This window comes from Psammomys obesus, unplaced genomic scaffold, assembly GCF_907164565.1.
Source record: "Psammomys obesus unplaced genomic scaffold, mPsaObe1.curated_primary_1811, whole genome shotgun sequence".
NCBI lineage: Eukaryota > Metazoa > Chordata > Mammalia > Rodentia > Muridae > Psammomys > Psammomys obesus.
The window spans coordinates 7257636-7274789 of NW_026591598.1; the positions used below are offsets into that span (position 1 = coordinate 7257636).

Genomic DNA, 17154 nt, shown 5'->3' on the forward strand with positions numbered 1-17154 from the left:
TCCCCAACCCGGACGCTTGGTAGGTGGCAAGGATGTGTGTCCTTATGGAAATCGACACACAGATACATCCCCGATGTTGTCCAAGGGCGCTCACTTCCCCCTTCTGTCCACTCCCCAGTTCTCTTTGCTGCCTCTGCCCCTCCCCAATCTCATGCCACTTTTCAGCTCCTACTTTCCCTTCTCCCCTTTGCATCGCAACTGCCATTGCCACCCACCCACCTTCCTGGGATCCCTTATCCACTGCCTGCTCTTGCCGCTGATGCCAAACCCCACCCCTGGTCCAGGGCAAGAAGCCATCCTTGGACCTGACTTCTCTGCCCCTCTCCTCCAACTCCGTCCTCCTCCTGACCACCATTTGGCTATAACCAAAGTCTGACCTGTGCTGGGAGGGGACAGCCATCTTGTTGGCTCCAGTGAAGTGCCAGGTCTGTCCCCAGCTTCAGGTCCAGATGGTTCTCCTGAAGATGTCCATCTGCTCATAAAGCCCTGAACACCACAGCTGCTCTCACCCCAGAGATAGTCAGTCACCTCCTGGGGACAAACTTCCTTGAACGACTGTGCATCCTGCCGAGATTCAAATCAAGCATTCTCTTCTTTGTGAAGCTGTCTCACGCGCCTCTCTTACTGCTACATCTTTTATCTAATGACTTAGTTACATGTGCATGTTTGTGTGGGTGCATGTATGAAACACGGGTCCATGTGTGTGCAGGCCGGAGGGCAGCCTTGGGTGTTGCTTTCTTGAGACAGGATCTCGCACTGGTCTGGGGTTCACAGACTAGACTAAGCTGTGTGACCAGTGACCTGCGGGGACTGGCCTGTCTCTGCTATTGCCCAGCCCCGCGTCCTGCTGGAGACTGCTGTGTGGGCAACCGTGGTAGGCTGGTCTCCACTGAGCACCGCATCCATCCCTCTAGCCATAGCCACTTGTTTAACGCATTGGCTCTCCCCTACTCCACACCCTGGATTCTCACCCATGATACAGACTCCATCAAGGCTCAGCGAATGGCTGTGCAGCAACACTGCAGACAGATCATCCGTCCATGTCCCTTGCAAGTGCCCACCACCAGAATGAGGAGTTTGCCCCCAGCCACCTGCCCACCCCAGCCTGGGCCTCTGCTCTCTCTGCAGGCGTCTTCTTTACCTTCCACACCTTCCACCTGGAAAGCGGCCATGACTACCTCCTCATCACTGAGAACGGCAGCTTCTCCCAGCCCCTGAGGCAACTGACCGGCTCAAGGCTTCCGGCGCCTATTAGCGCTGGGCTCTATGGCAACTTCACGGCTCAAGTCCGCTTCATCTCTGACTTCTCCATGTCCTATGAAGGATTCAACATCACCTTCTCGGGTAATGAGTGTGACTGTCTCTGGGGAGAAGCAACCGGGGAGCCATTTTCTGTCTTTCCCTCTGGGGCAGCTTTCCAGTCTCAGGGTGGATGACCTCAATAACGTAGCCAGAGGTTCTTAGCTTAAACACAGGGAGGAACTTCCCAGGAATGGCCTTGGCATGGGTCAGTAGATTCATTCTCTGACTCGGGGTACACAGTAGGCTCATTCTCTGACTCAGGGTACACAGTAGTCTCATTATCTGACTCGGGGTACACTTTGAACATGACGACCCAGATGGCTGACTAGAGTGTTTCACCACAGTCCTTTCCCACTCTCCCTGCTTCACACTTTCCTCTTTATTCACTCCTGTTTCACAGCCCTAACAATTACAGAAAGAGCTGAGGGTTAGTGTATCAGTGATTCCGTCCCATTCAGTATCTGCCTCAATGCTAAATCTCAGAGTACTATATATTTAGCTCTGCATTTGGGAATCCTGAAAAGAAAGCTGTTTCTTGGTATTCAGGGAGAAGAGGGCTTCATTCCCGTTACCGCGCTGCCTCCACCACCCTCGGCCTGAGGTATCCAAGGCCTCCTGCATCAGCGGGACGGAGAGGGATACTGATGAGCACCTCCCTGGCTATGTCTCAGCTTAGTCTCCTGCTGCCCTCTTCACAGAAGTTCCCAGGCCACCTGCCTTCAAGGCCAGTGGCACCTTCATCCCTACCATGCAGAGCCCTGGGCATCAAGAGATAATCACTAAGGATGCCGTGTAGGCCCATGGCCCTGCACCACCCACTGTGCTTGCCATTGCTCTCAAACTTCTAGAGGGACATTTGGAGTCAGGATCCTGGTATAGGTTGCCTGAAGCAGGGTCACAGACCCCGACCCCCTGAAAACATCTGATTGTGTGGAAGTTGGTTAGTCCCCGGAGAGAAAGTTTCAGAGCATCTGCCAGCTCCAGGTCTCAGATTCAAGTAGGCATTTGCTCAACCATGTTCATAGCAGCTTTATTCATAATAGCCAGGAACTGGAAACAACCTAGATGTCCCTCAACCAAAGAACAGATAAACTGTGGTACATTTACACAATGGAGTACTACTCAGCCATTAAAAAAAAGAAAGTCCTAAAATTTGCAAGCAAATGGATGGAAGTAGAAAAGATCATCCTGAGTGAGGTACCCAGGCCCGGAAAGACAGACATGGTATATACTCACTTATAAGCAGGTTTTAGTCATATAGTACAGGGCAGACATACTACAATGCACAGACCCCAAGAAGATAAGGCCAATGGGCATCTTAGGCTTCATGTGGGCCCACTAGTTAAGGGAGTGGGGGATATCTCTGACACGGACTATGTTGCCTGCTTTCTGATCACTTGAATAGATGAACTTGGGTGTCTGGGTAGCGCCCCCACCCCCATTCTGAGGAATAGGGAAAAGGGGATGCAGGCGGGAGGGTGGGACTGGGAGGAGAAGAGAGAGGGGCCTGTGACCAAGACATAAACTGAATAAATTAATTTTTAAAAATGGATCCAAAGGGCTGGGGGTTGTAGATCAGAAGTCTTCCATGGAGCAGTTCTCCCAGAATCTGAGCCCCTGTAACGAACTGAGCCCCCATAATGAGGGCCCCCAACATTTCTTTCGGCCTCAGCTCTCAGGACGGCTCTTGTTTTCTACACACTTGTTGAGGGCTGGCATGCTGTAGTCTCTGTTTTCCTCTTTGGTCCTTTCCCCCCGGCTGGGCCTGTCCCCTGCTGTCTGTGGGCCTAACACTCCCACTGCCTGCCTTTGCAGAGTATGACCTGGAGCCCTGTGAAGAGCCTGAGGTCCCAGCCTACAGCATCCGAAAGGGCTTACAGTTCGGCGTGGGTGACACCTTGACCTTCTCCTGCTTCCCCGGGTACCGTCTGGAGGGCACGGCCCGCATCACGTGCCTGGGGGGCAGACGGCGCCTGTGGAGCTCGCCCCTGCCAAGGTGTGTTGGTAGGTGGTCACGTGCTTTCCTTCTGCTTCACTTAATGGGGTGGGCCAAATTTAGTGTGAGGTGGAGGGCTGCACCCAACCGGGAGGCAAAGGGCCTAGGTTTCGGGATCAGTGCAGTCACACTCACCTGCAAGGGGACCTTGGGCCTGTAGCCTAACTACCTCCGAGAGACACAGAGGAATCTGCTCCGTGCCGTGACCCGGCCTTTGCCAAACACTTCCAGAGGCTCTGGGGTGCAGCTGACCTCCGTAGGCTCACCCCCAGCTGTTCGCACAGGCCCTGGCTTTCAGATGCCTCTTGCAGAGCACCCTATGTAGGCTGGGGTCCTAGTGGAGGACGAATAGCCTTTGCCCAACAGGAGTCCCACACCAGCTGTGTAGGGCCAGGGCCTTCTGCTTTTGGAAAATCCCTAGAGAGACCCTCCACCCAGGGATGGGTGGAATCAATTGAGCTGGGATCAATTAAGATGCAACTAGTATGCCCCAGTCTAGCTTCTAGCCCCTGGAGGTACAAAAAGTATAGACCACAGACACACACACACACACACACACACACACACACACTCCGTGGAGAACATACCAGGAACGCGTAGATATGTGTGTGCCATGGAAGCGGTGATGAGAAGCACAGAGGAAAGGGTCAGAAGGGACAGTGCCAGAGGGAGGCTGCTTCTCTGTGAAGGTGAGCAGGAAGGGCCCCTCTAGCAGAGGACATTTTAGCCCAGATGGGGAGGAGCTGGACATGAGGAGAGAGAGTGGCCAGGCATAGGCCACGAGTCTGCTTGGCATTGGAGGAACAGCTGGCAAGTCAACTGGGCACAGGGGAGCAGCAGAGGAACTGGAGATGGCGAGGAGGACAGGGAGTAGGCAGGGTGTTGGCACCAGGCTGGCCTACATTCTTGCTAGAAGAAGGTTGGTCAGAGCTCTTGGTCCAGGGGGAGCAGAAAGTAGGACGGCAGCCTAGGCGGTGGGGACGATTGGTACTGTGGCTGGAGGCTCTGTTCCCTCGGTGCAGGACAGAATAGAACACATGGTGAGTTGGTGACGTGCTCACGGTGCTCTCAGGTAGCCATGGAGCGCTCAGAAAGCATAAAGGCCAGACGAGTGTAGCAGTGCATGCATTAAGACAGGGGCCTGCCCCTCTGGCCTGCAAGGTGCCAGGGATGTGGCTCAGTGGTAGAGAGCTTGCCTAGCATGCCGGAGCTGCCCAGTTCAGTCATGGAGTGGGGAGGTAGAGAAAGAAGAGAGACAGAGACAGGATGGAGGAGGAAGAGGAGAGAGAAGAAGAAGAGGGGGAGGGGATAGGGAAGGACAAGAAGAAGAAAGAAGAAGGCTGGGGTGATAACCCAACTGGTAAAGTGGTTGTCTTGCAAGCATGAGGACCTGAGTTCAATCCCCAGCACCCATCTAAAAAAAAAGCCAAGCGTAATGGCACATGCTTACAATCCCAGCACTGAAAAGTAGATCAAGGGGATTCCTAGGAGATGGCTGGCCACCCAGCTTAGTATCTTGGCAAGCTCCAGGTTTATTGGACCCTATCTGAAAAACAAAACAAGGCGGACAGTAGAGTTGACATTGTCTTCTGCCTTCCACATGTACACACACCCAAGTGCACAGACACAAAAACGGGAAAGAAGAGGAAAGGTTAAAAGCAAACAAGCCCATGAGGCCAGCCCTGCCGTGGACAGCTCTGCGGAGTCCATGGCTGTGCAGAGGACAGCTAATCGGGCTGTTAGGATGGGCTGGGCCCTGCTGAGCAGGCACACAGATCAAGGTCAGGCCTCTGTTCTGCCAGTTACCAAACCACTAGCACCACCAGACCCTTCATTCAGCCTGGCTTCCTTTTTTATAAAAATGGAGATAACCACATCTGACTCATTCTAGCTGAGGTGTCGCCGTTTCCATAAGCCAGGGGGAGCCGCATAATTGTCATCTTGCCGATAACATCTTTATCGTTTTACTTACGGATTAATGACTTGTCATTGGTTCGTCAATAATCTTTTACAAATTCAGAAGGGGAGCATTCAGACAAAAAAGCTGCAACAGGACTCACCCTGGGGAAAGTCAGTTCAGACCTGCCCACCAGCAGCTGCCTGCACATCTGGCAGACCCCTCCATGAGGGCCTTGGAGGGTGTTTGCTTCCAGTGGGGCTCTCTAGGTCCCTAGATAGATGCTCACCCCACCAACGTCCCCGCCTCGCCAGTCTCATTACACCAACTCGCTCTTTAAATCATTATTCCAATTACTGTTTGTTCATGACACCACACAATATTTTCATTACTGCATTTGTCTTTTGTTTCATGTGGTATTAATAACACACACCAATTATAATCACCTCTAATTACAACCAGCCCTGCAGTGGAGACTCCTACCAGAGTTATGGCAGGCCTGCCCACCCGTAGGGGGTGCCCCCACTTGCCACCTTCACTGTAAGGTGTCACTTAGACGATTTAGCCTGCTCTGTGCCACCAGGAACATTCCCAGACACGCCCTGAGCTCTAATGCACGACGTGGCAGCCCTTGACAGCCTCAGGGGCTCCTGTGTTTGATGTGGAAGAGCTAGCCTTGACCATGGGAGGGGACCCCAGTGTGCACAAAAGAGATGTGGTCCTGTCCTTGGAAACCTCAAAGCATTGGAGAAGACCTAACCCTCCGCCTCAGGAGCTCCAGGCTGATGGATAAGACACAGCCCCCGCCCTTCCCAGGACCTCGCCTGACAGGGACAGCAGAAGTCACAGATGTCTGGATCAGCAGTGGCACTTCCCTGGGCATGTGCCTGTTTTGTTTCTCTGGAACACTGGTTTGTCTCCATTTATGCTTGTGCTTGGCTTCCTGTGGCATCTGCGCATCTCCCCTGCCTCCTTGGAAACTCTCCCAGAAGCAAGTGTCACGTCCCTCCTAACTCTTGTCCCTTCTTTTGTACCTAGAATCCAGGCCTTGGCAGGGAGTCAGGACCTTGTCAGTGGGTAGGGCCTGGACACCTATGAGGCAAGCAGCTCCTCGTCCTCTTACGTGTGCCCTGGGTGTGTGGGGGAGATGGGAGGGTCTTGCTAGGCCAGAAGTAGGACAGAAAGCCAGAATGCAGGAAACCAGGGGCTGGGAAAGCAGTCTGAAGCTCTGCCAGAGGCCATGTTTGAGAAAGCCCACTGTCACGAGCTGGGCAAAGAGCCAAGGGCTCTAGAAACAGTAAGGGCACTATGAGCTTGAACAGCTAAGACTCTCCGGTAAGATTCCTGAGATTTCCAGGGCTGACAGGACCCCCAGTGGAGCTGGCAGCACAAGCCTGAGTGAAGGCCTACCAGTCCGTCTGTGTTCACCTGTTTCGCACATCAGACCCTATGCATTTATTCCCTAGTCTCAGGAGGGTGTTCTTATGGTGTAGATAAAGAGCCCAGGGTTCAGAGAGCTGCTCTGAGGTTGGTCTGCCTCCAAAGTCTGTCCATCCCACAGCACCTCGTGTTTCAGCCCTCGATGGAGGAAGAGGCGTGTGAAGCCCAGAGACCACGGGCTCTGCTTCAGATAGACCGAGCCGTCCTGTTAAACTGTGCACAGCCTTCGGCAGCCACCTCCTCCCCCCCAAGCCTCCCCCTCAGCTGAGGGCACCCAGGAAATGTGCAATCTAGAAACATGCTTGAGGGAATCGCTAGCAGCTGCTATACCAGCACGTGGTTAGCCTCCTCGTCCCTTCCGTTTTATAGCCCAGTTTGGCCCGTTTGGCTGATATTTGATCACCGTGCTCACCAGCTGAGCTCCAAGCACTCGAGGTACCCTCTCTCCGTCAAGATGAACAAACAAGCTCCTGTGAAAAGTCTTGGGCAGCTAAAGCAGAGAACAGAATGGGAGCCAGGGAACAGGGCTCGTTGAAAATTAGAGACTTAGTGGTGGCCGTGCCCACCTTCCAAGAACTAAGAGTAGTTTTGGGGACAGGAGAGCAGACAAGCATATGACAAAGGCCACAGAGACTCAGTGCTGAAGGTCTCCATGTGACCCGTGGCTGTCATCTAGCACACTCCTAGCTTAGGGTAACTAGAGCTGGCTAATGGCCTCTTAGTGGACTTGAAGGTCCTTCCAGCCAAGAGTAAGGGCACAGAGCAGCAGCAGGGGACAGCAGACGTGCCACCAACCACCACAGAGACATGCTCCAAACCTCCCATCTGTCCAGACAAGTAATGAGTCTGCCATCTGAACTCCTGTTTCCATCCTTCTGGAACCTGACTATTTTTAGCCCCCTGCCTCTTCGGAGACTGGTGCATGACCGAATTCCTCCATTCATCCGTTTATTCGACAAATACTTGTTTTACAGATCTGGGCCTTGGAGATGTACAGCTTCTTCAGGCATGGCCCTGGCCCTCATGTAGCTCATAGTTTGGATAGGAGATGAATGTGAATGATGGGCAAGCAGGGAGCGATGTGGCAGGTGCCACACGGGGAGTTACGGAGGGAGCCTCGTAGTTAGGAATCTTAGAGAGCCCGCTGAGGGGTCCCCAGCTCTGCCCTGCCACCAAGCTTGAGTGAGTCAGGGCACTGCCCAGATGTAGAAGAGGCAGAACTGTGACAGCCGGCCTCGCAAAGAATCCTAAGACAGTGGAGGAGATGGAAACACTAAGAGATCAAGCAGAATGCGATGCTGCTATAAGTGAAGGCCCGAGAAAAGTGGGAAAGACTGTTTCTGCAGAAGAAACAGTCTTCCAGAGGTAGGATGGTTTTATTGGCTGGCGAAACGGAGCAAAGTTTTAGCATGTTCTAAAACTGTCTCAGTCTCAGGGCCCCTAATGCAAGCCCAAGGAGGCGGTCTTCCCAGCCCTTCCTCTTTCTGGATTGACACTAGGGCAAGCAGCTAAGTACAGGTTCCTATGTTTAAACTAGAGAAGATGGCTGCTCTTTGCCTCAGTGGTCTGGCGTTTGTGACTCTTAGCTACAATGACCCTGGTAAAGCGGCTGTGGGTTAGTGATTATTATTATTCAGTCTCATCCCTTACAAACTCCGATCTTTGAGTACTAAAAGGTCTCTGCTTTCTAGGTTTGGTTGTCCCCTTCTCTAGCATCCTCCTATTGCCGTGACACCATGCCAACAGATGTGGGGGGCCTGTTCTTAATAAATGAACACAGTGAAAGAAAAGGGCTTCTGGGGATGTGTTTTCTGTGTCTACGGAAAAGAGACAAGCAAAGAAAGATGAAGAAAGCAGGCAGAATTGTAGGCTAGTGTCGTTAAAATTTTGGTAGGCTAGCCAGGCATGGTGGCTCACGCCTTTAATCTCAGCATTTGGAAGGCAGAGGCAGATGGATCTCTGTGAGTTCGAGGCCAGCCTGGTCTACAAAGGGAATCCAGGACAGCCAGGGCTACACAGAGAAACCCTGTCTCAGAAAAAAAAATAAAACAAACCAAAAAAAGTTTGCTAGGCTGTCCTGGAGGCAGACAGACAGATGGACAGGTGGGCAAGCAGACAGCCCTGACACCCCTGTGAGGTTAATGCAGAACGGCGAGTGGCTTTCTGTGTGAGTCGGTTAACCTGTGCACACTGTGATTGTCTTCCAGCGGAGTGTGGGAATTCGGTCACGGGCACGCAGGGCACTTTGCTGTCCCCCAACTTTCCTGTGAACTACAATAACAATCACGAGTGTATCTACTCCATCCAGACCCAGCCGGGGAAGGGCATTCAGCTTAGAGCCAAGGCCTTTGAACTCGCCGACGGAGACCTCCTCAAGGTAACAACAGCCGACTTCCTTCAGGGTGTAGGTGGCCACGTGTGGTCGCTTCCCCAGCCGTCCCTGTGTGGACAGACTTCTCTCGTCCACCTACATCCTGACAGGTGTCCTCACCTGCTGGGAGAAAGGGAGGCCCAAAAGGGAGGGGTGTGTCCTGGTTGATTTGTTGTTGCTTTGGTTTGTTTCTTTTGTTGTAGCTGTTATTTTTGCTTCTTGTCAACTTGACCCAAGCTAGAGCTATCTGAGGAAAGGGAACCACACCTAAAAGACTGCCCCGCGGACAAGCCTGCGGGGCAGGTAGCGCGAGGGCCGAGAGGAGGGCAAGCCGAGCAGGCCATGGCGAGCACGCCTCTGAATACCACTCCTCCATGGCTTCTGCTTGAGTTCCTGCCTCCAGGTGCCTGCCTTGAGTTCCCGCCCTGACTTCCCTCCGTGACGGACTGTGAGGTGGGGGTGTAAGGAGAAATCCTCAAGTTGCTTTTGGACATGGTATTATTACAGCAGGACCAACCCTAAGACTGTATGTGTGTGAGCACATGTATGTAGTGGGTATACACACAGGTACGTAACATGTATACTAACATGCTGTGTAGGCTGTATATTATAGTTCCACAGGTTGTATACAGTATACGAATGCATGCACGTATGATTGCATGGTGTACACTACATGCGTGTAGTGTCTGTGTACATGTTTGTGTAGATGCTGGGTGCCTGAGTACATATTTTGCATGTAGTGTATGTGTGAGTACACATATGTGCTGTGTGTGTACATGTCTGAGGTATATAGTGTACGCGTGTGTGTGGGGTCCATGTGTATACATGGTTGGGGTATGTAGTGTATGTGTGAGTACCTGGTCTGTGTGTGCACACAGTTTCTTGTGTATGTTCCCACATGTATGTGAATCTATGTGTCCGGCCCGGTACACCTGTTCGCTTACATCCACACCATGTGTCAGCATGCTTCGTGATTACGTATGCTCTGAGCAGGCAGTATCATGGCTGTGCTGTGACAATGGCCTCTCAGCATCATGGCTGAAGGAAGTGAGCTCATTAGGGAATTAAATGGCAGGACTCAGATGACAGAGGCAGTTATTAAGAGCCTGAGAGATGTGGCTTGGATGGCTTTGTGTGTGCCTAAGTGGCTGTCACTGATAATGCGTGGGGTGTTCGTGTGTGGGTAATAAACAGCAGAACCTGGAGAACGTACTAAGGGACTGCAGTAATAAAATGGATTCTATGGAAAGCAGCACCCAGATTTAGGCATTTTCATCCTAAGCCAAGGAACTTTACTAGCTCATCCTAATACGATTTCATTCTCAGCAGCTGGAGAAATACTGACATGAGGAACATTCCGAATGACCAAAGGCCATTGCTCTGGGAGGTATAAAGAGCAGCCATTAAACGACTGTCGTGTTTATGGACAGTTGGTATACTGACCGATCCCTGAGCCTGAACGCTCTCTCTCTCTCACTCTCTCTCTCTCTCTCTCTCACACACACACACATACATACACAAACTCACACGCATGCTTGCTCGCTCATTGTGTAGGTGGAAGCATTGCTCTCATCCTGACCTCACTCCTCGTGAAATAACACACGCGTGCACATGTGCAGAAACCACCTGAAATCACTGAACCCCCTAGAACAGCGGTTCTCAACCTGGCCTGCATGTCAGATGCCCTGCCTATCAGATATTTACATTATGATTTCCAACAGCAGCAGAATTACAGTCATGAAGTAGCAACAGAAGAAATCTTATGGCTGGGGTCAGCACAGCATGAGGAACTGTGTTAAAGGGTGGAAGCCTTAGGAAGGGACAACCATTTCGCTAGAGCAAGCTTCTGGATAAGGGAAGGCAAGGAGATTGGAATGGCATTATTTGTCCCTTTCCTGTCCTAGATCTTTTCCCCAAAACTCTTTAACCTCTTAGAAAGAACTCTGGACATGAACATATAAGGAAACTTTTAGGACTCAAAGAAACTGGCAACCATAGTTTCCTAAGTGGGATTCAGAGCTGCCCTGCAATCACAGTCAGCAGGCGTGCCATCCCTGCCATCTGGTCGGCCTCAACACAGCTACGCAAGGAGCCCAGAGCATGAGAGTTGTCCTTAACAACTTCTGCCCCTTGCCTTGGTGCAACTGGCTCATCTTCCACACTGCTTAGATGTTCTTTACCTGTGCGAACAAAGTTGGCTGGTGCTGACAGACTTGGGAATCTGTCACCTTCTCCACACTTTGTCTCTCAAGATAGTACCAATATATTTCACGTCCTTGACTGCTTCCCCAAACCTGAGGGCTTGTATTTCTGACCTGGCATGTCCTCATGCATATGTAACTTCTGACGTGGTCATTACCTTAAAAGTTTCCTGGAATACAGGATTAGCCCACCACACATTCTGGTTGTTTTCTGTTGCTACCTCACTCCTCTTGATACGGGACGGTCCCTGCAGTTGATCTTTCTGCCGCTCAGTCAGGAGCGAGACAGGAAGAAAAACACAGTAGTGCAAAAAGACAGGCTCCAGGGAAAGACGATCAGGAGTTGTCAGGCTCAGTAGAGAAGGGATCCACCATCCCCAGCACCCACCATTGGAAGTGCTTCCGTGTGCTGGGGCATCTTTGGCACAGTCTCTTTGCTCCCCCTGAAAATCTAGGGGGGGGGGCTATATTCTCCCGTTTCCATTCTCCCTCTGCAATGATGTGCCAACAAGGAAATTAACCAAACATGTGTGAATATTCAGCAGATGAGAAGGGGGCCTGCCTGCGGGATCAGAGCTAATCTCCCCTGTTTGCCACAAAGAACAGAAACATACTTTTAAAGTTCCTAATTGGTATTCTTCACAGGACTTGAGAGAATATTGTATTTATGGCACAAAATAGGCAATAATGAAAACAGAGCTATCTCAGATGAGGGAAGATTGGACAGAGATGAAAAACACGATCATCCAATTAAAACACGAAACAGAGACAAGGAAGGGAGGTGCTAACATAGAAAAATGAAATCAGCTCATTACAGGACGCCCTGGAGAACGTCTCCATGCCTCAAAAGGAAATGAAGAATAGGGTTCTTTTGTATTAATGAAATGTTCAATTGATCCACAATAACACTTGATGTGCCAAATAGCATGCCTAGTAGAAATGAAAAAAAACATATATATATATATATATTAATAAAATTACATGGAAAATTCTAATATAACTGTGAGCCTCTGACAAGTCACCCACCTGAAAAATAAATGAGGGCTTAGTGACTTGAATAACATGACAGAATAGAGCCAAAGAGAGAAGAAGAAAGACAGATGCCTGCTTGTCTATTTACTTGCTTGTTTTGGAGATTCTCCGAGTGTAGCCTGCAAACTTTGCATCCTCTATCCTCAGCCTCCCACGTGCTGGGATGGCGGCGATGTGCACCCAGACTGGAAAAGGGTGGTTTCTAAAGAAGAGCACGAACTGGGGATGGTGGATCAATTTATAACCCCACTTCCTGGGACCTGAACAGGAAGAATGTCATGACATTCCAGGACAGCCAAAGCTGCTCAGGGAATTCCAGGCTAACCAGACCTGCCCAATGAGATCCTATCTCAATCAGTCAATCAATCAAATAAGGAAGTTACTAGGAAAAAAGAAAAAAAACAAAACAAAACAAAACAAAACACTAGCAGTAGCATTATCAGCAAAATCAACTTTTTTTTTCAAAAGTGACTCATAAAATAAACCTGGCAAGACTGATCAAAAACAGAAGTGAAGGGTATATACAATATAATGGTGAAAGGGGATATAAATGAAGGTGTGATCCAGGTTACGGTGATAACGAAATAGGAACAGCTGTAAGCCAAGGAATCTATCTGAAGGCCGAAAAGAAATGGAAGCAGATGTTTTGTAGATTAGAAAATTATGATATTTGGGGCTGAAGACATGGCTTAGCAGTTAAGAGTTTGTGCTGATCTTCCGGAGGACCCAAGTTCAGCTCCCTGCACTGGACTTTCAGCTCATAACTGCTTGTGCCTTCAGCTCCAAGTGCTCCAAAGCTCCTCCTTGCCTCTTCTGGCACTGTACTCACAGGCAAATACCCACGCTAAGACACACATAACCACATAATTAATATTTTTTAAGCACTAATATAAAATGAGAACCACTGGGTGATGGTGCCACATGCCTTTAATCCCAGCACTAGAGAGTTAGAGGGAGGCAGATCTCTGTGAATCTGAAGCCAACCTGGTGTGATTCAGACCAGCCAGGGCTACAGAGAGAAATCCTGTCTCAAAACAAAAGAAACAAACAAACAAAACACCAAAATGATGATGATGTTGATGAAACAAAGACAGTTGAAAAGCCAAATAGACCAGAAACCATTTTTACAAATTTAAAACCCCTCTATCGTCCCCCAAAAGCCCCAGGCCAGGCCTAATTTATGACTAATCTCTGTAGCAATAAAGCTGTTCCAACAAAATAAATAAATAAAAAGAAAAGAAAGAGGGGCCTCCCAGTTCACATTTATAAGTGGGACAAGTGAAAGCACGGGTGTTAAAGAGAGGAATGGTGGTTCTCAGAGGCTTGGGGAGGGGGCAATGGGGACGCAGGCGATGGTCAAAGGGCACAGAGCCTACCATGGTAGAGAGGACGGGGGCTTTGTCCTCGGATCTCTTGCACAGGGGATGGGTAGCGTACATATAACATATTGTATATTTCACGATCATGTGACAAAGAATGATCAGTGGGGGTGGAGAGATTGCTCATTAAACAAAGTGCCTGCCACACACAAGCATGAGGACCTGAGTTCAGATCCCCTGAGCCCGTGTGAAAGCCAGGCTCATCACACTGGTGTATGTCTGCAGTCCTGTGCTGGGGAAGGTAGAAACAGGGAGACCCTGGCACCTGATAGCCAGCCTGCCTAGCCAAATCAGAGAACTGTGGTACAGTGAGGCTCTCATTCTGGAAGAAAGGAAGGAAGAAAGGAAGGAAGGAAGGAAGGAAGGAAGGAAGGAAGGAAGGAAGGAAGGAAGGAAGGAAGGAAGGAGAAGGAAGGAAGGAAGGAAGGAAGGAAGGAAGGAAGGAAGGAAGGAAGGAAGGAAGGAAGGAAGGAAGGAAGGAAGGAAAAGAAAGTAGAAGGTAGAGCAGAGTGTGGTGGTGCACACCTTTAATCCCAGTACTCAGGAGGTAGAGTCACCCTATCTCTATAAGTTCAAAGTTCAAGACCAGCCTGGTCTACATAGTGAGACTATGTCTCAAAGGAAAAAAATTAGAGGTTTGAAGAAGACACCACACAAACACACCCGCATGTACACACAGACAGACAGAGAAACAGAGACAGAGACAGATGGACAGAGGGACAGACAGAATCAGAAAGAAGTAGTTGAGGTGATGAATATGTTGATTAGCTTTATTTAATTTTTTCCTTTTTAGTTATAAGTCAAATCATTGCTCCATATTCCACACAGATAGAACAAATTAAAGGCTAAAAACAGAAGCATGGATCTATTGGGCCAGTCTTGTTTATGACCATTGATCTGAAAACCCTTAGACAATCTCAGATTGAATCCAGGCAGCATATCAATACAAAGGTAGCAAAGCCAGCAGGATCCGGGACCGTGGGGCCGTGTCAACCCAATAGAAAAACTCATGATGTTACCATTTACATTGCCTTCATGGCAATGCCATTGTCTAGGTCTAAACTCCTTAAACATTACGACTTTCTTGTGCTTCAGTCTATGTGTTAGGAACGGGTTAGAAAGAAGGAAAAAAGGAAAGAAGGAAGGAAGAGTCCTGTTAATATATCCCAAAACACCCTTAGATGAAAGCCGATCTCCAGTCAAGATGCTTACAAGATTCTAAAAAAAAAACCAAACAAACTGAGAGTTGATTAGGACAGCCGAAAGGCCCTGCTAAACACCACAATAAACATTAGGTTTAATGGGAAATTTCCCTGCAGGTTTCCAGGCAGCTGAAAGACAAGACCAGTGGCCATGACGCTGCCAACCATTCTCGGCATTGTGCTGCCGCTCCAAGCCGTTACAGTTAGACCCAGCCACAACAACAACAAAAAAAAGATATAAAAATTAGAAAGGAGAGTAGAAAATTGTCTTGTTTATTTAGAGGACACAAATGATTCAACTAATAAGCTATCAGAACCAATAAGACGATTCAACAAAGCAGCTGGTGTTTCTGTACCCAATTAAAACGTGTAATCAGGAAAATAAAATTCTCATTTGTTATTGAGGCAAAAGCTGGAAATCATCTAGAGACTTGTCCCCCAGCACATGGATAATCTTCACCAGAAAATTATAAAAAGCTGATTTTCAAAGAAGACAGAACTGTAATGAAGGTGGGGAAGTGCCAGGAATAGAGAATTATGAACTGGAGGTTCACAGGAGGGTGGTGGAATTCTTGGTGAACACACAGTCACCCTTGCTCGGTCTGGGTGGTGATCCGGGAAAGTTAAATGAAACTGCAGTGCCGTTGCACATCCATCAAACTGGAAAAGAGCCTAACGCCTGAGAACACCAAGTGCTGGCATAGATAGAAAGCCAGGGAAACTGCTGGATGAAACTTGTGTAAGGCTGGTGGTAGCATCCCTCCTTGGAGAACAGCCTGGCCAGCTCTGATGTGATGGAAGGTGAAGCCTGCGCTGAAGCCAGCTTTCTTGTTCTGGAAGAACGGAAGCCCACATTCGCAAGCAGACATTCAAAAAAGGCCACAGGAATGCCGCTCATGTGTGGAAAGTTCTGCACTTAGGGGGTGGACCAGATGTGCGTAGATTGTCTGGGGTTTCTCAGGAAGATGTTTCCATCTCCTCTACATCCTGATGAACTGGCCCATCATTGTTGGCTAGAATACCTGAAACAGTATGGGCAGAGCACTGGAAGGACAGACAAATGCAACAGAAGAGAAAATTCACAAAAAATCCCAACTCGTGGAATCATACTGAAATTATACATGCCACAGAGATGGACTTAAAGTTGGTTGTGGGTGGGATATTTCCAAACAGGATTTTGCAGCCCAGAATGCTGGTGCACATCTTTAATCCCAGCACTTAAAAGGCAGCAGCAGGTGGATTCCAGTGAGCTTAAGGCCAGCCTGCTCTACATAACAAATTCTGGGCTAGCCAAAACTACATTATGAAAGTGTGTATCAAAAACGAGAGAAAGCAAACAGTCCCGAACTACGGGATTTTGCTTCATGACTAACGGACCAAAGGGGAAAGGTAGAATCTTGCATGATATGCAAAATAAATTCCAAATAGATTTAGGACAAAAATATTGTAGTAAAACACCAGCTTTCTTGTTTGTGGTGTTTGCTGAGAGTCTCCTACCTGCTTCAGCACACACTCTGGAAGCTGCTAAGTAAATAACCATGTCACAGATTGTGTTAATTTTATGCTGCAAATCCCTACAGCGATTTAAATGCTGCTGTGGAAAACTATTTAAAGACTTGAAAATGATATGTGCTATAGTAAGCAGAGGAGCTGATCGTCACATGTGTTTATAGTTTGATCCTGTGTGTATGTACATATTCATACGTGTGCACTTGTGTGTGGAGACCAGAGGTCAATGCCAGGTGCCTTTCTCAATCACTGCACCTTTTACTGATCCTGGAGCTCACCAGTTTAGACTGGTTAGCCAGGGAGACCCAGAGGTCGTGTCTGCCTCCCAAGTACTGGGGTTACAGGCACATGCCAGCACCAAAACATTTCTAAATTGGTGACAGACTAAAGCAGAAATGACAAAAGAAGAAGTTCACAAACAAATCCGAGTTTATAGACCAATGCAAAATTACAGATGCAGGAGGGTGGTGGGAGAAGTCTTTACAAGCAGGGCTTTGAACCCTGGCATGGTAACTCACAACCGAATCCCTGCTCTCTGAGTCAAAGCCTGGCTTTTTAGCATGGGTGCTGGGAATACACACACACACACACACACACACACACACACACACACACACACACTGCACAGAACACAAGAGCCTGGGATGATCTCCAGCAAACAGAACCTGTTTTGTTTCCTGTGTGCTTTTCTGTTTTATACATTTTTCTGAAATTAATATTTTTACCATGATGATACAAATAACCTTTTGGTCCTTAATGGATTAGAGCAAATCATGCTTTGAGATTAAGAAGAAAAAAAAAGTTCCACACCCGCTATACTTATTA

At 48.9% G+C, this 17154-nt stretch overlaps 1 protein-coding gene across 1 annotated transcript in view; it reads left to right on the forward strand.

Moving 5' to 3' along the window:
* The window catches only part of Csmd2 (CUB and Sushi multiple domains 2), a 547489-nt gene that overhangs the window by 384326 nt on the left and 146009 nt on the right, over positions 1 to 17154 (forward strand). The window contains exons 20-22 of the mRNA XM_055610909.1: positions 1129 to 1344; positions 3118 to 3306; positions 8843 to 9012. Coding sequence (XP_055466884.1) covers positions 1129 to 1344; positions 3118 to 3306; positions 8843 to 9012 — 575 coding nt within the window. The remainder of the gene's footprint in view (positions 1 to 1128; positions 1345 to 3117; positions 3307 to 8842; positions 9013 to 17154) is intronic.